Here is a 22,771-nt window from a genome sequence, read left to right on the forward strand (position 1 = left end):
TTCGTCGTAAATATATAAATTTTAAGCAACAATTTGCTTTTATTTTAGCACAAAAGAACCCAATGTAATGTCTTAAAAGTAAAGTAACAAATTTATAAGAGACTTTTGAGGCACAAAGAAAGAAGCATCTAATAAAAAAAGAGTTTAATTGAATAATTTTTGCAAAATGCGGAACATTCATTTCATCGCACAGTGTCAATGGGAACGCAAAAATTTTCCCAGAAGCAATTATAAATGGCAAAATCAATTTCTTCAAGCACGAATTGTGGGCTTGGCAGAAGAAAAGGTGTAGAGTTGCATGGGAAAGGTCTCATCTACTTAAAAATCTACTTACAGGCGCGCCACAAAATGATTTCTCTTAAATAAAAAGAATTTTCCATTCAGTTGCTTTGGGGGGAGATTTAGGAGGAATTTTCGAGGTAAAATATAGATTTTAAATTATAGATTTTAATCATAAACATAAATACAGTTTATTTTCTCTATGATGTACAAAATAAATAATTTAACAATGTTTCTTTTATAACAATAAATAAGTCTAAAGGACTAAATTACAAAATAATACACACTTTTACACACTTTTCATACACAATTTCATCATTTTTCTTTTTTTTTTTAATATAGGAAGAAAAGAGAGAGAAAGAATTTTCCTCAATTCCTCACATTCATCACAATTCATTTTTTTGTTCAACAATACAAAATAAATAAATTACCGAATTTATACTTTTTTCTCATTAAAAATTAAATAAAGGCGAGTTTCCTTCCTATTTAACTACTCAACTCCATTGATTTTCATATCGATTGAGAATACGGGAGATTCTCAAGACGACTTTTAATCGGAAAATGTGTTAAGATATATCAATTAATTCCACATGAAAAATATTATTTCAATGATCATCGTCTAATAATAAAATTGAGAGGAATTTTTCTTTCTCAAGAGAGGCAGATCTTGTACATTTAACACATTGGAGTTTTTTTTAAAGGTGATTTTTGTCAAATTTTTGTTACTAAATCAATTTTGTTTTTTGCTGACGGAATTTGTGCTTCTTCTCAGTGAACTCCTGTGACACTCTGAAGCCAGGGTTTATAGAAGGTTGTTCGCATGTACACACCAGGAAGGTAGGGGGCTGCACATTTAATTCCATGAGAGACAGTTCCTGCCAATTCCCACCGTCCGTCTGGCCGTTGAAGAACAAGAGGACCTCCACTGTCACCCTGAAAATCAAATAAATAAAATTAATTTAAATTTGAGATGAAAAGTCGTTGTAAATGTGATTTTTATGCGATCTTGCGATCTTTAGTTTGAAATTATGCGATCTTTTTGTTTTAAATTAACGATCTCTTTGTTTTTTGTTAAAAATTATATGATCAAGAAGCTTGGGATGAGCGGAAGATATTTTAATCATTTAATATTAAAATATCGTGCGATCTCGCGATCTTCAGCTTTCAATGATCTTGTGATCCTCAGCCTAAAATTAAATAATCACGATTTTTTAAGATCTGGTTTTATGATCGCTTAAAGCTGTCAATCTTCAATAGAAAATCTATGATTTAAAATATTAATAATTGATTTTTATTGAACTTACTTCACACGAATCCTTCTGCCCATTGGCATAGCCAGCACAGAGGAAGGATTTGAGGATTTTCTTATTGTGTCCAGCAGTTTGGAACATTTCCTGGCACACACTGTTATCAATGATGGGAACGTGAACTTCCTGAAGAACAGACGGAACACCACCGCCATACTTTAATCTACCCCAGCCTGTAACCGTTGCCATTCTTCCCGTAAAATCTGCATTATCCGGCGGCATACAAACTGGCACTGCAAAGCAAATAATTTTCTTAATTTCTGCTTAAAGAAATCTTAATTCATAATTCTTACCTATATGGGTGTCGTAGTGAATAGGGCTCTCAAGTTCAAGAATAGCCAAATCGTTTTCGAAAGTAGCAGCATCGTACTGCCGATGGACAATTACTCTCTTAACATTCTTCGTTACAGAACGTTTAGATTCCACTTCGCCGGAAATGTCGTATTCCCCAAAAACAGCCACAAGGGATGCCAAGAATCTGCCGAAAAGACATTTAATTTGTTAAGATTTTCATTGAGAAAGAATTCTCATAAGTTGCTTACCCTGGTTGACAATGAGCAGCTGTTATCACGTAGCTGTTGGAGATTAAGACACCACCGCATTTGTTTTTCGTGAACAATCCCAACCATGTTGATTCCCGGACGAGTACTTGCCATGGGAATTCACCAAAGTGAGCACTCTTCCCACCTACAATCCTCGCGCTCTTGACGTGGGGTCGGATACCGCATCCTGGAATACAAAAAAAAATGTTTTTAATTAGATGAAACTTTTAGAAAGTTTCAAACTTACGGATCCTCCCATCATCATCAGTCACAGGTGTTGATGTTTCACCATCTTGCTCCTCACCAACATCTTCAGTGTCATAGTCTTCAGCATTTGTAGTGGATAGTACAGTTGTAGTCTTGATTCGCTTCGTTGGCCGTGTTGTAGGTCTCACTGTTGTTGTTACCTTCTGCGTTGGTCTTCGGGTTGTTAGCAGTGTGGTTGTTGGCTTCCTAGTTGGGCGACTACTGGTAATCTGCCCCGGCCTAGCTGTGGGTTTTCTCGTTGTTACACCCGGCCGTGTAGCTCCAGTAGCTGCAGGTTTCGTTGGTGGCCGGCGCGATGTAACACCCAACGGCGGCACAGTTGTTCTCTGTGGTGGTTTAGGTGTTGGTTTCCTCGTTGGTGGTTTTGACGTAGCAACTCCGGGTTTAGCCGTTGGACGCTTCTGAATTACATTTGTTGTATTCCTTTCGAGCACAACATCAGCCAAACTATCAAAATTCGATTGCAACGATGCAACAATTTTGCTTACAAGAAGATCCATTTTATCCTTGAATTTCTGATCTTCAAGGAATGTTGGTGTAACGACTTCTTCCTCTTCTTCAGCTCCTGGATAATTTAGGGAAGTATTTAAATTGGGATTTCTAACAGGAGGGAAATTGACCAAATCATCTTGTGGTGTTAAGTAATCTTCTTTGATGGTTGAAATTTCTGGGTATGGAAGAGTTGAACCAGCATAGACGGCATTATTGTTGTAATCAGTTTGTGTTTGAATGTAGTTATAGATCCCATCGGATTCTTCAGCTGTGTAAATGGCCGTTGAGGAGACAGTTTGCTCATACTGAGGTCTGTAGTAGTTGGAACTGAATGTACTTGATGGCCCATACGGTGGTGTTGCCTGCTGAATTGGTCTCTTGGTTACAACAGGACTATAAACGTATGATGTACTCGGAGGTTTAGTGGGACGAGACTGCTGTGGCCAGGGGGAGGATCCAAGAGCGGGTTTTGGGGTAATCACAACAGTAGGAGAAGGTCTCTGGGTAACAGAAACTTGACCATATCCTGTATCATCTTCATTGTAGAACTCCTGTTCAATTGGCTTCGATTGAATGATCTGCTCTGGTGGAAGTGTTGAACTTGAGGGATCAAAGGGACTCAAGACGATGACCGTTGGTGTAGTGCTGGAAAGGAGTGGAGGTGGTGATGTTTGGAATTTCTGTGGACTCGTAGACACTGTGACGCTTGTGGGTCTCTTTGTTGGCTGCGATGAGTAAACGTAGCTTGTTGATGGAGGTTTCTGTGTAACTTTCGTGCCCCCGCTTGGGCGCTTTGTGCCCTTCTTCGTTGTCGTTGCACCTGGTCGTGGTGTTACGGCAACCGTGCTGGAGACATAGCTCGTAGATGGTGGTTTCTTCGTTGCTGGCTTCTTTGTTTTCTGTGCTTGATTTGGCTTCCCCGTAGATGTTGGGAATTTCGTCGTTACATAGAAACTTGTTGGTCCGTATTTATCCGTATTAATATCAGTGTAATTGTAACCAGGATATCTCGTGGTGTAGAAGGTTGTTTCACGATCCTCCGGAGTCGAAGCAGCATTGTACTGTGGCCCTGTGTTTGTTTCATTCAACATTAGAATTATTGATTCAATTGACTCTATATCATTCTCTCCAATTGTTGGCTTTGCGCTCGGTTTATCATTGGATATTGTGTGAACCAGGACGTATTTATTGGGACTTGCTGTCGTTGGCTTTGGTTTGGGTTTGAATTCTGGTTTAGGGGGTGTATTCTTTGTGGATGGTTTTGGTGTTGGGGATGAGATAAATGTGCCGGCGGATGTGAAGTCGCTGGGTCTTGCGTAGCCCGCATCATCGTCACCCAGAAGATCTGCATCAGCTCCTGGATGTGTTATATCGCTGTGCGTGAAGTGTGTGTTGAAGTTGTTGTCCAGGAGGCTGTTTGTGACGTAATTCATCTGACTTGCAGATAAATATTCCTGGGTGGTTGGCTCAGTTGAGCTGAATGGTGATGAGAGTCTTGTGGGGATTTCGGAACTGTAGTGACTCGGACTTGAGTCCATGGGCAGGTAGATATCTCCGATTTTCGTTGAAGCCTGCGGGGGTGGTGTTGAACTCGATGTCATGGGCATATAGGTGGATGCTTTGTGCACTGATGAGGGGGATGACACAACAACAGCTTCATTGTTCACATAGTAGTGACTTGTGAATTTTTGGGCACTATCTGGTGTCGTTGCAGGTCTATCCTGAATTTTAATCTCATTGTATGGGGCATTCCCGGGAAGAATGTGATTCCCATAGGTTTCGTATGATTGCGATATTGCTTGATTTGTAATGGGTCGATCGTCGAGTTCGTCTGTTGGTGGCGTCAGGGGGGAGTCTACGCTTCCCTGGAGTTGACAGCATGTGCCGAAGAGAAATCTGGATGTGAATGGGAGGAGAAAGTTGAGATGGTTTGTGGAAACCTTTGATATTATATACAAACATCAATTCTTAAAAGAGAAGCGAAAAGATCTTACAACTCGATCAACTCACCCGTCCATGCAGGCACCAACAACTTGTCCCTGTCGCTGTGTGCACTCATGGTTGAACATGCAGATCGTGGGACCATGAGCTCGAATATCATCTTTGGGCAGTGACTTGGATGGTTTGCAGAATTTCGGTGTGATTCTGTAGCCTCCGAACAATTTTCTCGATTCTGCAAAATGACAAGAAAAAAGAAGTTTTCAGTGAAAAGACAATTTGCACAGCTCCGCAAGACTCTCTCTCAGCAACTTTTCTTCGCTCCCCATTGGCAACTGAGTCACGATCTTCTCTCATGGTACACCAAGTTCGTGCCTCATTGACTTCTGATTCTGACCCACAAACATGGTCAATTTATTTCCCTTTTTGCGCGTTTTTTCTCTTCTTCTTCAAATCCGCGCTTGTTCTTCAATTTCGCGTGCGGGTGTTCAATAAAGCTTCTCTGGCGCGCACAAAATCTCTAATTCACAAATTGTACACTTCTAAATTCATTCTCATCATGAAAAGAAAATCCCCAATCTATCTTGAATAGCAATGAATGATTAAAGAAAGTTCAGGAGTTAATTTGAACTCATTCAGCTTTGGTTGTTAATTTTTTTTCTTCTTTCGGGCTGTTTTTTTGGTGGCCACCATCAACCTCCAAATTTTGCCTAATTAACCAATTACATACCATCTTATTTTGTCTCTATATAATATTTTCTCTTCTTTTGTGCAAAAATTTTTGCGCTTTGATATGTTTTCTTGCGCTAAACTTCGCAAGAAGTTGGCGCGCAAGTAGCTCGAGGGCAAGACTGGGAGGTGAAGAGATGTTGCAAAAGGAATTCCATTGATGTGCCACATTTTTCCCTCAATCTGTAGCAATTTGTCTTGGTGAGGAAATTGATTCTCTTGAAAATATGTCTAATTTGAGATTTTTTTCCACGTTAAAACATCCAATTTCTCCCATCATTTTATTGCACCATGTCTCTAACATTAAATGCAATAAAGTGACGCCTCTTTGAATCACGTTGTTGGTAGATGCCTCATATAGAGTTGAATTTTAGGAGAGAGAGACTCCGCACGATGATGTTTCAGCAGTGAAATTAAATCAAACGAAAAGATTTATAGCCATGTTGCAATTAAAAGGTAATTAATCAGAGTTTAATTTGGTACACGCGGTTTAGCTATGTTTTTTGCTATCGCGAGAGAATCATCTTCTTACAGCTAAAGACTTTGACTAAATAGCCCCCCTAATGACTCCTCTGTCGATTTTTCTTTCTCTCCTAAATGAAAGTTGAATTTAGAGAAATTCGATCTTTATCGCTTTATCTGCATAAAGTGCTGAATTTGCTTGTTCGCAAAGCATGTGCATGCTGGAATTTTCTGTAAATGTCTTATCTACTAAATTTTCTTCTCATTGTGAGAAAGTGAACAACACAGTTTACTTTTTATTTAACACTTTGGAACAAAGGGGATTTTTAGCCTATTTTTCTGCTTCAATTTTTTTAAGACAAATGATGACTTCTTTGAAGAGAATCTTAAAGATATTCAAGGAATATTTTGTATTTTATATAAATTCAATGGTTAAAACTAATGTTGACGCAAATTTACCTTATTGTGACGCAGAAAAAGATGGTTTGAGACTCAATTCCCCTTTTTGCGACTCTATTCTTTTCTCAATTAGACTCAGCCTTTGACTAAAGTAGACTAAATTTTTAACTAATGTAGACTCAGTCTTCACCTTATGGTGACTCAATTTTTAACTTATCTGTACTACAAAATACCTAATGTAGCCGTGAGTTTTAACTAAAGGCGGCGTTAAAAAAATGTAAGACAACGAATATTTTATATGAACAGAATCTAAAATAGCCTAAATTCAATTGGTTGCTCTTGAATAGAGATTCAACACTCAAATTTAATTTCTTTTTCTCTTAATTTGTTTTCTAACACTACTCGCATGAACTCAAGAAAATCTTGTGGAAAGTCTCACTGAATTTATGGGCGAAAAATTCTAAAAGATTAAAGAATATTAAAAGAAAATAGAAGTTCTTTAAAATTAAATTAAAATTACTGGATAAATAAAAAGATTCAAATGGCACATAAGATGGAAAAACGGTTGTTCTATTTATTTTTACAAGAAAAACATTTTTCGTTTTTCTTTAATATTCTATGCTTTCCTCTAATGTTCATAAGGTCTTAGAAAAAAGTATTTAAAACATTTTGAGATTCAAAAGTTGAGAGCAATTAGTAATATTTTCAAAGAATTAAAGAATCCCATTCATAAAAAACAATTTTTCTAAAAGCTTTTCTCCATCTTAAAGTCTTTTATTAACTCTTTAATATTCATGAGAACACATTAAATATAAATAGAGCTTAAAATAGAGAAATATTAGCATTGTATCAATAAATAAAGAGTATGACTAAGCAAAAAGGCTTGTTGTACGTTGTTGGCACACACACAGAACACTTCCGGAACAATTGAAAAGTTGTTTAGCCAATTGCGAAATTTACACAAAACCAAATTTCTTTCACGACTTTCATCTTGAGACAATATTGACAATTTTCGGTGACACAGTCTCTGAAGGTGTCCAAGTCTTTTTTTTTTTTCTTGTAAGAGAAAGAATGGGGAATTGAAATTAAATTGGAATTTGTGGCGCACGTTCCTCACACGGTGTCTTGTTATTTTCAAATACCTCATCAGTGGTATTTATTTGCTACTTGTGATGGCATAAAAATGCAATTTCAATTGGCTTCTTTATTCTCCTTTGCGGCAACATTTCTCTCAGCAAATCTTCTTTTTCTCTTTCTTAAGAAGTTCCTTAGATGTTCGATTAATATCAACCCAGCAGACTCTTTGGCTCTAAAAGGCATCTATTCTATATATCTTTTATATGAGCTCTTCTAACTACTGCAAGATATCTTGCGCAGAGCTTTAGGCTATATATGTAGGTATGTAAAGAAAATTTATGAGGCAGTGATAAAAGAAAGTGGCCGGGAATTTTTGGTGCACAACAAGAGTGCAAGAATTCAACGTCCATCGTGTATTGTCTTCAATCCAATGTCTTTTGCTATGCGTTCCGGAGGAAGGGGAGAGGAGGGGGCATATGTTGGTGTCCCAGTTTATACTGGCTGCTACTTAAGAATTCAGGACATAACGGGAATGAATTGATTGCACACACTGGAAGAGATACTTTGCATGTCTTTCTCTCTTTAGCACTTCTTCGCGCCGAGTCACTGTGTCGCGATCTTGAGATGAGCGCGAGCGAGAGATGTGTGGTCCGGTGATTCCGATGAAGATTGACAATACAACCACGAAGATTTCTCAATGATTTTTCATCCAGTAAACCGGCTTGAAGTTTGTCTGAAGAACACGCGCATCCAGCAACGGAAGAAAATCTCGGCGCGCGAGACAGTTGATGCAATACCTCAACAATGCACCAAACATCACATGCAAAGAGCATACGGAGTTGAGGAGTCATTGTGGGTGGGGAAATCTTTTGTAAAAATTGATCATGGCACCCAAGAATAAGTAAACTTCCAACACGTGTCTCCCATTGATGGTACATTGTGGTTGAAAGTGAAAAATTGGCCGCGGATGAGGTCATAAATAGAAATCTCAAACAAGAGTTTCTAACGTATGTTTTCAATGGTTTGAAAAAGAAATTTTTAACTCCTCCGGATGAGCTTTAAGAATTCATGGACAGTGAAACAATTAAAGTGTTCTCACATTAGATTTTTTTCTTAACTTTACAACTGCTTGGGCTGAAATGAAAAATTATTTTGGGCAGCATGGGAACTACCTTGAGGTGAAGTTCTTTTTGCTAATAAAATGTTATTTCACCAAAGAAAGTGTTTTCTGGATGTTTATGTTTTAAAAGCTTTTTGTTGAGTTTTTCATTCAGATTTGAAGGTTTTGTAGGTACGATAGGACCCGCAAAAAAGGCTAATAGAATTAAAACTTAGGTAAGTCGCATACCACTTTGTTAAATCGAACGAAAATAGTTTGAATCGGATTACCATAATCGTATAATTTGGTTTTAGCCTGAAGACGGTTAGGAAACGCTAAAGCTTGAGGAAACGTTACACAAAACACAGAATTTAAATTTTTAAATAATCTAAAATGTGTGGTTATGTTCTCTACGCTGCTTTAAAAAAGATGGCAGCCTATAATGGCGACGTTCCCAAATCTAGAATGAGTTGCTTCATCATCAGACTTTAGAAATCGTAGAACAATTTTGTTAAATAAGATATTTCAACGATTGAGGAATTTAAAGGTTTTTTTTTTTTTTAAATTAATTTGTGCGATTTGTGCCATCTGTAAAAATAAAGTCAGTAAAGCCTAACTTAACGTTATTAAATTTAAATTAAATTATAAAATCAATTTAATCTCAACTCTAAATCAACAATATCTAACCAAATTACAACTTGTGCTTGTCGCGGAAACATAAAACATTAATCGAATTTGATTGGGAAAATCTTTGACAAAATTTCGAAATTATTGAATTTAAAATTCTTCATCATTGATTGGACATCCCGTGGCGGTCAATCAATGAGATTTCAGTAAAGATTACACGGAAATCAAAAGAAATTGATTCATAGAGAGTGGCTGAATTTTTTTTCCTTCTAACTGCTCTATGACTTAATTTTCTGCACATTCAATAAAGTGCGCTGATCATAATGGAGGAAATGGCTTCTTTCCAATAATAAGCAAAAAACATTAATGAATTTTTTTCCCTCAATCAAATTAAGACATTACATCGTTCCACTTTCATTGAATATGCAACAACTTGCTAATTGCCGTCTTTTTGAGATAAGACAGTGGAAGCATAAAAAAGGAATGAGCCATCAGAAATATTTGATTGAGAAATTATAAAACACTGATGCTGTCAAGAATGTAATTCAAGAACAGTTTTGGCAAAAAAGAGAGAATTGAGGTCCATTTCCGATTGCTCGTGCTTCCTGTCCATTCATCTGCCACTTTATTTAATTAGGCAGAGTTGTAAGAGACAAAAAAAAAACTTGCTAGACTTTTTAGCACCCAGTTGTACTATTTTGCCGAAAATTATAATTCTTACAAGAGAATTCATTCAAGAAGAATATTTATGTTTGATCTCTTTTATACCTCCAGCACAGGTGACGTGTGCTTGACTCTTGATACCATGGCGCGGCTTATTGAGGACTCCGCGCAACATTCGTGGTGAATTCATTATCATACGCGCATGGTGGAAGAGGTGTGAGAAGAAAAAAAATCTACCGATACTTAACGGGGCAATTCAATAGTGAGGGAATTTTCATGAAATTATTGTCTTTGGGAAAATCCACCTTCCTCCCCGTGGAAATTGGCGCGTGATCTCTGTTATGCTATCACCCACGTGGCCTTCCGGCGATTGATGATTGAGAGTAGCGCGAAGAGAAGCTATTTGGACGAAAGTAAAATGACGAAATTCAATTGGTGTGAGACGATGAGGAGAAAAAGTCAATGGCTCTGGGTGTAGCCTGTGTGCACTCTTTGGGAGTCAATGAAGCAGGAAAAGAGATTGCGCCAGAGAAATTGTTGCATAATTTCCAATATAATGGCAAAATACCGCACTTTCGCAAACATTATCTCCCCGCATCAGCCTATCAGTATGTGCATTTATCAGCAGCATAAGGCAGCATACACACCGCACATACAAAGCTCGGGGGAATGATGATCGAGCGATGAAGAGAACGGATTAGTAAGGCAATTTATGCCCTCAACCTCATCATCAAACAGTAGCCAGAGTGAAAAGAGCTATGGTGCGTACAAATAAGATCTTGAACTTGAAAATATTTCATTCTGTGCTCATTTGCAACATACTACCTAGCCCCCTTCGCCCTCCCCTGTAATGGTTTATTGCAAAATATTACTTGAAGATTGAACATAAGATTCCTTCTTATCCACCTGTTAATTTTTTTTTCTTAGTTTGTGTACATAACCTGTAGTAGAAATCGAAAAAGACCACACGACTGGGCGCAAGAAAACACAAACTACCTTCAAGAATGTTCATTGCAAAGAAATTCTCGTTGGACGAGATGATGAAGAAGCAACCAATGTGGACATACTATAAAATTTTTTTTCCACTACGCTAATACAATTTAACGGAATCAGAGAAATGTTCCGTTCTCATATATTACTTGAAATTATTGCAAAAGATCCATTTATGATGCGCGATAGTTTCTCTCTCTCTCCCAACAATTTGTCTCTTCTTAACCGCTTTAATGCATTTTTTGTTGCCCCATCAATGTGCGTTGTTTTTCTTTATTTTTTTTTCGTTGAAAGAATTATGAGCAACATTATGGATATATATGTTGTGAAAGTAATCATTGAATTTATTAGTTGTGATTTATAGAGATTCTTTGAGATGATTTCTCATTGAGAAGATTCTAAATTAATTCTTAATCGATATTCTAGTAAGACACTATAAATTAATTAAAAGATTTGTTTTTATTTATATTTATGATTATGACAGAAAAACTCATAAAGAAAAGAATTACTGTTTTCTTGTCTTCTGTGGCATTTAAATCTTTTAATTTCTCTAACGATCTTGATTGAATTTCGAAGAACTAAATATTAAATTTTTCTTAATGAAATTCTTTTATTAACAATATTTTATTCTAAAAAATATGAATCAAGTGTTGCAAATGTGAATAAATCTCAATAAAAATCTACTTCAGCATCTCTTACAGATGCGTGGTTTCTATATTACCGGAGTGTGTTGGTCAGTACGCGGCTGTGAATAGAGATCATTGATCTTATATGGTGTAAGAAGTAATAAGAAGGAAAAAAATTGTAATGATGAAAAGTGAATTGAAATGAGGCCAATTGAAATCACAATGAAGCTATGGCGATTCTATTAATCCAACACAAAAATTTAATAAGCAAGTCAGTGTCCTAGAAATAAATCAAGCACATGATTGTGGTGAATTTCATTTTACGGTCTCATCGAAATTGAAATGCGCGCGCTCGCGCCTACCGCACAGTGTGGCAAGAAGAGGAGATACGAAGAGATAATTGTACATTTATAAATTCCTCGAATGATCAACCGGAATTGAATATTTGAAGAAGGTCTTCGACTTATACCTCCTCTTCATCCCATTAATTGAAGTGAAATTTCACTAATTTTCTGCACAATTTCTGTGTACAACATTGGGCCAAGATAATTAACCCAGAAGCCCCAAAAATACTTTTCTCCCACCCCAGGTTGCGTGTGAATGAAACGGTTTGTCATTAAAACTTTTACTTATTTTGATACCACCTTTTCAATGCTAAATTTTCCCTTTGGGGCCTTCTTCCGTGTCTTCGTCTCCTCTCTAAGCACACCGTAGAGAGAGACTTCAACACGTGAAGCATATCGGGAACTCCGTATTGGATTTATTCTTCTTTCTGTGTTAGTTTTTTTTCACATAACTCTTTTCATTGCCGATCTATGTTGCCATTTTCACGAGAAAATGTAGATCAAAGACAAGGGAAAATATTATTATAACACTCTGCAGAAATTATCTTTATACCTACCTACTTATTTTTTTTAAATTTTTAATATTCTCAAGATTACTTTTTTTTTTTATTAATTTACTGCTTTATGGCTAACGATTACGTTTGAATGGATTTTTACAAAGTTTATAGGAAAACCCCAAAAAATTTGGCTTATTTTTTTTTAAAAAGTTTCGGAAATACAGTGGAGTCACGCAGTAGAGCCTAAAACAATAATTTACTACAGAGCAAAAGAAAGAATTATTCATAGAAAATATTATTCATTTGTGTATGAAGAACGAAGGGGAGTTTAATTGACTGAAAGCTGTTCAGAATGATATTTTTTTTTATTGTATAAAATTGCTAATTTAAAAAAAATGAAAAAAAAAGTTAATGAATTGTTTTGTGACCCGGCGTCTCCACTATTGATGTCTTTCGCACTGAAAATCATTTTTTGAAAATTACCAGGCGCCTCTGTGTTTATGTTTCGCTGATTAAATAAAGTTAGATGCTATATTGGCTCAATATATTCTAGTCTATGCGATCTAAATCTTATTCTTCATATGAAAATTGTTGATATAGTCGTTAAAAGTAGAATTTTTAAATGACCTGCTGTTTGTGCTTAATTTTTACAGTCTATTATGCCTTTTGCTACTGTTCAATAAAATTATATCTTTTTCACGTATCATAACGAATCTATTGCAATTTTAAATGACAACTAATACGTAATTAGTTGCTAAAACTCGAATAATCTTTGATTTAATTTATATTCTGCTTTTTACAGAAGTTGAAAGCCCCTCAAATGATTAATTCTTTGTGCTCTAAATATTATTTAATGGATTTAATAATTTATAGTTTATAAAGTCTAATAAATATAGGTATAAATGACCGATTTTTATTTTTTTTTCGTGTCATGTAAATTAAAGCTTCACTACGAGGCTCCACTGTATTTTATGCAATGGCATTAGATAACACTTTTTTCGATAAAGAAAAGCGCGCACTAAATGTTTGGCATGTGCCAACACGGCTGTCTGATGTGCATCGTTATTGATCTCATCGCTTCTTTAACACTCTACCTTCCATCTTGTCTTGTGAATTTATATTGTTTTATGATGAATAAAATGTGTGCCAAACTTCCAACAATTTTATGCTCCAAGGAATGCTAATGTATTACCGTTTTGACATAATTTATTATTTACTTATAGATTCAGAGCTATATGATGATTTTTTTTTCTTCTTCTATAACATCTTCAACCCACCAGCTGGGTGCAAAAGATTAAGATCGTGACGTGTGTGTGTGTATGTGTGTGTGTGTGTCTTGTATTCATTCTGGTTCTAATGGGTGCAACATGTTCTAAATATTATTATATGAATAGTATTTTGTGAAGGAATATCTTACCACGATCACTGGAGACTGTACTTAATCCGTTGATTGAATTCTTGAGAAGAATTGTCATCAAAATCCATTTATAGAACCACATTTTGAATAACTTTTTTTTTCTTATTAAAACACTTTCAGAACAAACTTAAAAAATAAATAAATAAAATTCTTAAAGTAACAATTTCTTAACTTAGAAGGTGTTTAGAGCTATGTTGGCCAAAGAAGTTGCCCTATATGCACACAGAGGAATGTTATGAGAAGAGAAAACAACTCCAAAATTAGCATCTATAGAGTCCACCAAAATATGACACATAAATTTCTACCCAACATCACTCACGAATTGGGGCAAAATCTCTTTCGTAGAATGCTCGCAATGGTGCGGAAAAAATATGTTGCCAAGAGTATTGAAGATTAAACTGGATTATTGCACTTCTTATTCGTTTGCAAAGATTCTTTTTCCTTCCAAAGATTTTCTACAATCTTTCTCGCCTCTTTGGAATCACATAATTTTCTTCTTTTTCACCAACATCTTCCACACAAAACTTGATTTTTTTTGCAATGAATTCTTTTGCGGTTTTTTCTTTTCTTTAATCCTCGATTAGGAATAGATTAGACAATAACGAGCACTATAAGGAGGATTGAGATGGTTTCTTCTTCTTTTTTTTTTTTTGAATGAAGTGGTGTGGTTGTGTATGGTACTCCAAAAGACAAACAACCATCCACGATGGGTTTTCGAGACCAACTGAAGACGCAGCAGCAATGAGCTCAACAATGTTCGCGCGAGACTATCAACGGGGTCTCTTCGGCGGGAAGAAGTCTTTGGGAGAAATGTGTGCAAGAGAGAGTCAGATGAATGGGGAAGGGAGATACTTGAGTGGCAGTGAAGTTGAGTCAAGGTAATTCTATTTTCAAGTTCATGCCACCTGTTGGATTGTCTTTTTTTACTTCAACACACCAAATATTTTCTTCTTTTTCACGACCAATTTGAAGATTCCTCAATGGAAGTTTGTCATTGATAAATTCTTATAGGGAAACGGGAAAGGATCTTCAGGTGGGAAAAAGGGAGCTTTGAAAGCTTCAAAAGCAAGTCTCACGATCTGACCTAATTCTGACCATCTTCTTGACCCTCAGAAAGAGTTTGGTCCACACACGATCGAGTTTGAGGGCTTCACACCACGCCTCGATCATTGATCTTGATCATCTAGTTTTGTACGGCGCAATGCAAGTTAAATTCGATATGAGAAGAGCTTTAAATTCTCATGAAGAATTTCTCCTAATTTAAAATGTATACACCTGCCAGCGGGCACAATACATACAATTATTAATTGACCACAAAATTATGATTGAGAAGTATTAATCAAATGCTATATATATACGTACATATATGAATAGGTGGTGGGCTGCATGAGAAATGCAGAACGCGCCAAGAGAATTGCGGGTTATGTGTGTGAGCTTATTGTTTTAATCCAATTGGAATCGCGCGACTTACTTCTTCTTCAAGAAGTGCTATGTGTGTAGCTTGGCTCTTTTTTTTTATTCGAGAAATTAGGCCACTGGTACACTTTATAGCGGTATTCAATGTATTAAGACACGACTCACAGACACCACAAACATCGTCATCAGCATCTTTTCGTTCTCGCTCGCTCGTTTGCTTTTGGATGCCATCATTTTATATGTATATACATACCTACCTATGTAGTTTGAGCCATGCAGTGGCAGAGGAGCGATACATCGTATACACGAGGAGCATGATATGGCGGAAAAGCAACCGAAACGAGATGAAATGCATAAAAGTTTCGGATCGGAAGCATTTTTACCTGCACAGATGGATCAGGTGGGGGTGGAGTGGAGGTGCAAGTGGGAGGAATATTGAGAAGAAATCTTCGTGTAAAGTGCGTTGAGAGAATGACGATTGAGAACAGACCTTGTGTAGAGGTAATTACATGTGAAGAACAGCCTCCATTATTATGAATGTTTGTGGATCATGAGATTTATAGATAAGAGATTTAGATTCTTAATTCAAAAGATTAATTACTTTTCATTCATAAAAGTTTCTTTTGGACATGCAGACTTTTCTTAACATTCTTTCAAAGTTTTACTTTTTTGTTATTTTTTCTTATCGTTCCAACGGATTTTTTTTAAAACATAATCAAGTCAGAAAAATTAACCCATTGATATCTAATTGAATTTTTGTGATTGAATTGATTCATTTTTTCGATTCTATTCTTATTGGGAATATTTTTAATCTAATTCATTCTCAACTCTCTCTTTCAATCTTAAAACTCACTGAAGAGTGCATCAATATAGAGATTTTAAATTTGGGGGCGTCAAAGTATGGAGGAAAGAGAGATTCTTATACCACATTCAACTATAGGAAACATTACAAACCGATTTTTTATTCTTTTCAATGTATTACAAAAGCAAAGAAAAATCCTCACTGGAATTAGGTGAATGTCAACTGAGATAATTTATCATGATCCATTGTTCCAAAGTATATGATTAATTTTTCCCCCATTGGAGGTGCATTTTAAGGAAAATAAAAAAGAATCAATGGACAATGGAAAATGTGTGGGGAAAGTCTGTTTAGAAAGAGATTATGAGGCGAAATGAAGGAGGAAGCGCAGAGAGTTTTACCACTAAAAAGGTGCTCAAAGAGAAAAGAATACTTAACGCAAATGACACCAAAAGTGAGGTCAAATGTTGAGATTTATCTCTCTACGCTGATCTTCAAACTTGACACGGTGTTCACTCGAAAGTCCCATCACGTGTGTGTACCTTTTATTGTGAAAATATTGGAAGAGGAAGATTTTTTTCTGTGTCGTCGTCGGTGTGTTCATGCAACTTTTGCTAACCTATGGTAATAAAAATATTCTTTATCTCTAATTGGTTGGAGGTGTTCGTTATATCGAATTTCCCACACTAATAATAAAATTTATGATCACTTTTCCTAAAGGACCTTATGCGCAATACAAGGGCGAAGTACCTAATTGAAGGAAACGCAGAAAACAATTTTAACCTACCCAGTCTTGTAGGGAATCAAAAAAGGATAAAGAATCGCCAAAAATATTCACCATTTTCCACTGGGGTCACAGAGAAAAAACGCAATAAAGTTTCGAAAAAATTCAAAAAAAATTAGCCGCCATTCGCCATTTTGTTCATTTCAATGCATAAAGCATATGTTTCAATGCTTCGTCAATATGAGCTTGTTAATGACAGTTTGACATTTCATTTTTTTGGGAGAAAATAAAAAAAATTGCTTATTTTTTAGTTTAATTATCGTGGTAAATGTGTTTTACGTGTTGATCGAGAGTGATTTTTATATCTGAACCTGAAGGATGAATTCCCGGACAGCTTGTGACCGTCTCAGCGAGCACATCATTGGTCGTGGAAAAGGTCTTGGGAAAGGTGGTGCCAAGAAACGTCGTAAGGTTTTGCGTGACAACATCCAGGGAATCACAAAACCAGCAATCCATCCTCTTTGTTGTCTTGTCCGTCTTGGTGGTGTGAAACGCAAAGGATTCCAGCGCAGATGATCTCTCAATTCGTGAAAAAGCCATCTTCAAGACGATCCACGACCAATGTTTTTGGATTGCTTTGTTTTGTAACGAGAGATGTGCTCGCTGAGACGGTCACAAGCTGTGAGGGAATTCATCCTTCAGGTATTCAGATATAAAATTCACTCTCGAACAACACGTAAAACACATTTACCACGATAATTAAACTAAAAAATACGCAATTCTTTTTATTTTCTCCCAAAAAAAAAATGAATGAAATGTCAAACTCCCATCGACAAGCTCATGACGAAGCATTGAAACATATGCTTCATGCATTGAAAGGGACAAAATGGCGAATGGCGGCCAATTTTTTTGAATTTTTACAAAACTTTATTGCCTTTTTTCGCTGTGACCCCAGTCGATACTGGTGAATATTTTTGGCGATTCTTTATCCTTTTTTGATTCCCTACAAGACTGGGTGGGTTAAAATTGTTTTCTGCGTTTCTTTCAATTAGGTACTTCGCCCTTGTATTGCGCATGAGGTCCTTTCACATAATTTTGGAAAGCTCCTTAACAATCAGCTAAAGCTTCCCATTGAGTCAATTATTGGTCAATACAGCTTCAGCCAAATTGATTGATTAAAAATTGAGAAAGATAATTTTAAAAAAAAAATAAATAGTTTAGAATATTCCATTCAATCAGGAAATTATTAAAATAGTCTAATTTCCTTCAAAATTGGTAATGTTAAAAGACCATAAAATATCGTTCAATTATTGCCCAAAACTAGTTCAATAATGGCTCAATTTTGGTGCAATATTCACAAAAATAGTCATTTTCTGATTAATTTATAAAATTATGTCATATTAACCAAAATATGATCAATGAGAAGCCTTCAAAGCTTTGCACATTCATTCAATTTCAACTCAATTTTCACTCAAATATCATTCAATATGTGTAGGAAAAGAATCGGTTGCAGTCTGTTCTCAGGTGTTTTTTATTACATAAGTAGCTACGTTGCGATCAATTTATGATCTTCATCAGGCTAATTGTATTGTGACACCTTTGTCAAAAGAAAATTAAGAAAATGCACATAACACAGTCAGAAGGAACTGCACAAGAAAAAGAAAACGCCAAGTCGAGGAGCAGATGACATGACGTCAAGTTGCGGCCAATGGGATGAGTGCATTTTCTTTTGACAAAGGTGTCACAATACAATTAGCCTGATGAAGATCATAAATTGATCGCAACGTAGCTACTTATGTAATAAAAAACACCTGAGAACAGACTGCAACCGATTCTTTTCCTACATATACACCTCACAGTCGTTAATACTTCTATCATCATTCAATATGATTTACTACAATATTCGTTTAACATAAAATATTCTAAAAACAATGAAAGTTTCGAAAGAACGTGCAAATCACGATAAAATAATTAAATAACTAATTTAGCCACAAATAAAGCCTCAACCAGTGTCTCCAAAGACCTCAAGCAAAGATATATAATATAGAATGCTGAAACTATTGCTTTCTATTTGAGATACGCTCATTAGTTCCCTTCAATTTCCTTACCTACATTACACTTGCTTTTATTATGTGCTTTGGGGGATAAAGAGGTGACATTTTGTATTTGCTCTGATGAGGAGAGAGTAAATTGATGGCAAAATGCTGACTCTTCTTTTTTTTCTTGCGTTTGTGACACTTAAAATTAATATGCGTTGCATGAAATTCACATATTTGTCCTCGCTCAATTGTGAGAGAATGTAGAATGTCAGCGCGGGATGATGGAAAAGTTTTTTTTGTGTATTTTGCAGTGAAAAAGAGAAAGAATTTCCGGAAACTTTTCACTTTTGTCACATTACAATATTTCTGAGAGGGCACCATGTCACACAAAAAAAGTCTGCACACACATGTTTTGCTTTTCCGCGAGCGTCTTTTTGGCGCGTTAAAAAAATGAGGAAAAAGAAAACAGCAAGTTTTTGAAATTCTCTTCTCAAAACTATAATTTTTCTATGTCTTGTTCTAGTTTCCATCGTACATCAAATTAATATCTAACAATGATCCACACGATGCCGCATAAGGTAGAGGTGCTTACTTATGGGAAGTTAATGGTTTAAACTCGTATGGTTTCGCTTGGTTTTGCTTTCGTATAATGTGAGAAAAAAGCAGAGCTTTGTGTTATATGTGGATTTGTATGTTGTTTGGTAAAGTACCCCCATCGATGGGAAATTTGTGCTATGAGTTTTATTACCGCGTAGCTTAGGATGGTGTAGGTTAATTCGAGTGTAAATTATTACATGGTAATAATAATTATATGGAAGGTGCTCCGAAAAAAAACGTTTAAATTGTTTTGATAAAAATTTCTTTGCATTAATCTTAATTAGTTCCTGCTGCGGCGATCTACTTGCATTCATTTTTTTCTTCTTCTTGTGCATCCTACGCACTGTAATTTAAAACGTTGATTACCACGTAATTTATCATCACTTGCAGTGAAGGAGAAAAATTCCATCTGTAAACCCAATAGATCCCATTTCAGATGATTATTTTCTCATCTCATTTGCATTTTCTCAATAATTTCATACTACATATAACTATGTAGCTAAAGAACTTTGTTTGAAATCATTTTGCTGAAAATTGTCTTCTTTGTGATTGAAAATCGAATGGATGATTTGGAGGACGATTGAAGATGCGGTATTTATGGAGAAATCAACTCTCTCCTCTCAATTTTAATTATCCCCTTCACGTCAGGATTCACACTGAAGACTTTATTGATGCATTTCACCCCAAAAAAGAATTATTTTGTGACCCTAAAATACTCTTTCTTTGCTTTAAGAAGAAACTAACATGAGAAATTTCTCACCTTCCGATTGAGGCTCAAGAGAAAAATTGGTTGTTGTTGATGAAATTCACAGACTAATTTGCCATGCTTTCCAATACTGATGGGTTTTACAGAGAATTGGATATGAGGCATGGTTAATAAGAAGAAAAAGAAAAAAAAAAGAGTCAAGAGTGTGTCTTACAGAAATGGAATTGATTTGTGAATTCTCTTTTGAATGTAACATCTCTATTATCTTAAGAAATTCAAAGTGTTACTCTAAATCTCAGGTGGGGAACCTCTCATTCGCGGGCCAAAGAGGAAGAACGCAAATTCTTGTACTTTAAACCATAAAAAGTAGAAAATTTTTCAAGAATTTTCCTTTCGGAATTTCTGTTTCAAAGAATAACACAAAAATTCTCTAAATTAGTAAAGAGAGAAGTTATCACAGTAGGGTTCTCCTTCCCTGCAGCTCAACACCTAAGCTCCCAAGCTACTCATAAAAGTGCTTTGTACGCTAATATTTAAATTCAACAACCATATTGTTGTTTATTGTGGAAATTATGCGTGAAATGAATTTAAATGAATGTCTTCGTGTTTATGTTTTTTTTTATTTTGCAGAATAGTGGGTTAAAACATCTTCTTTAGCCTGAAAAAGACATTTTGCATAATTAATATGATCTACATACATTTTATATGCACATTTAAAATTCACTCAAGCATTTCTTCATGTATATATTTTTAACGACAAGGAAAAGAAATTTTAATCAGGTGCAATTGTGATGAGCGGTTAATTTTTTGAATGTTTTTTCATTCTAAAATCGAAAGTTTTTCTTCTGACTGAGAAAGGAACGGATTAAAGAAGAAAAGAAGTTCTTCACGTGACCTCAATCTAAATGTTTATTCAATGTGAGTTTTATAAGGAAAAAAATTGAAAAATTTATTGCTAATTCAAAGGATTAATTTTTATATTAAAAGACGGAAATTAATTTACAATTTTCTGCATGAAAAATACGAGCCAAGTTCTCTTTTAATTATTATTTTATTATTAAACTTTATATGTTCCTCTAAAATGGTTAAATATTGACGCATTTGGGTAAATATGGATATTTGATCTTTCCACTCTTCACACAATTTTCTCACATTTCTCTATGAGTCTGCCGCTCTAAAACACCACAACGTACAACATGTGTGGTGGAAGTAGTATTTTGAAACCTATATTATGTACCTTCCTATGTCATGATCTTTCCGTGTACGCTGTGTGCCATTTTTCTTCATCAATTAAGAAATTTGTTATACATGAATTTCACTTGTGAGAGTTTTTCTGAAGAAAAATTAACAAGAATATGCTCGATGATTTGCTAGTACGTTGGCTCTTGAGTTGATTTTTCGTCCAAAATCACAATTTGAGATTAAGCTGGGGAGAAATAATGTGCGCATTGTCTGTTTAATTTCACGTATATTCAACAACGACGCACATTATAAATATTACCTAGAAACCCAGTTATGATATTTCTTTACTTACTTTTGTTATATTAATCAGCTTAATCATTTAATTCTCTTATTTTTCTTGCAATTTTCTGTTGGTTTTTTAGGTAAAGAATTTTAAATTAGTTGTTTTTGAAACTATTTTTTGTAGTTAAATTAATTCTCTTTATTAAATTAAATTAGTTTTTTCTGTAAAAAATGTGAATAGCTTGAAACTAGATTTAAAAAAAAATCTTGCAAAGTTCTCTATTCTAACAGAACTAGCTATTAAACTATGTAGAATTAGCTCAAATCACCATGGAAAAACCCCATGCAAATATCTGTGTTAATTTTATTTTCTTCCGTCTAATTTTATCTACAAATTGTTATGTTTGTTTTTGCAAGAAAATTATTAATACGACCCAAATTATTATCTTATTAATTTTCTTCCTGACAAAAGTAAACAAAATTTTCAAAAGAAATGCAAATTTTCCAATAAAAATCGCTTTCTCGGTCAATGGATAAAAATATTTTTTTATTACCCCCATTGATATTTATAAAGCGATGACACCTTCTAAGAAAACGAACACTTTCTTGTTGAACTCGCTGAAACAGGTGCAGATGATTATGGAATTGTTTCAACGGATTTTTTCAATTAAAAAATCTCATGAATTGATTGCAAAAAAGCGCACAAATGTAGGCAAATTTGTACATAGCAAAGCGATTGCAGAATTCATTTATTTGCATCTCGATTGGGGATAATAATTAAAAATTAATCAATTGGAATTTTTATTGATTTAATTACTAAATATATCGTACCTGTTTATGGGATAACAATTTTAGAACGTTTTGTGATTGAATTAAATAAATTAAATAAAAAAAATGTTAAAAAGCAAAATGAAAATAAAAAGAATGTCTTTAAGGAAAGCTTTAAGACTTTAAATATTTGCTTGGAAGAAGCTTTTCGAATCTCTTTGAAATTCAGGAAAATGAGAGTTCTAATTCCTACCTCTAACCCTCACAAACTCATTCGTACATATATAAGAACTCGCTATTTATCGAAACCTCATCGAGAAGAACTTTTTGAAATTCGTTCCAGAAGCTAAACAACACAAGAAGTTCAATTTTACTTTCAAAAAGAATGCAAAGAGGACAAAAAGTACCTTTAAAAAAATTTCCACGACTATACCAAATAAGGCAGCAATTATTTGCAAAAAAAAAAGTATCTACAGAGCAGAATAAGTAGTACACGTCTTAAA

General features: G+C 35.1%; 1 protein-coding gene across 1 annotated transcript; it reads right to left on the reverse strand.

Moving 5' to 3' along the window:
* Nucleotides 1–445: 445 nt before the first annotated feature.
* Nucleotides 446–14,524, reverse strand: LOC129788053 (serine protease filzig). Its single transcript, XM_055824024.1, has 7 exons — nucleotides 13,756–14,524; nucleotides 4,898–5,060; nucleotides 2,376–4,783; nucleotides 2,129–2,315; nucleotides 1,880–2,064; nucleotides 1,584–1,819; nucleotides 446–1,212 (listed from the first exon to the last, which is right to left on the reverse strand). Exons 1-7 carry the CDS (start codon nucleotides 13,835–13,837, stop codon nucleotides 1,048–1,050), a joined length of 3,426 nt encoding a protein of 1,141 aa, XP_055679999.1. The 5' UTR covers nucleotides 13,838–14,524; the 3' UTR covers nucleotides 446–1,047.
* Nucleotides 14,525–22,771: the final 8,247 nt, after the last annotated feature.

This window comes from Lutzomyia longipalpis, chromosome 1, assembly GCF_024334085.1.
Source record: "Lutzomyia longipalpis isolate SR_M1_2022 chromosome 1, ASM2433408v1".
Taxonomy (NCBI): domain Eukaryota; kingdom Metazoa; phylum Arthropoda; class Insecta; order Diptera; family Psychodidae; genus Lutzomyia; species Lutzomyia longipalpis.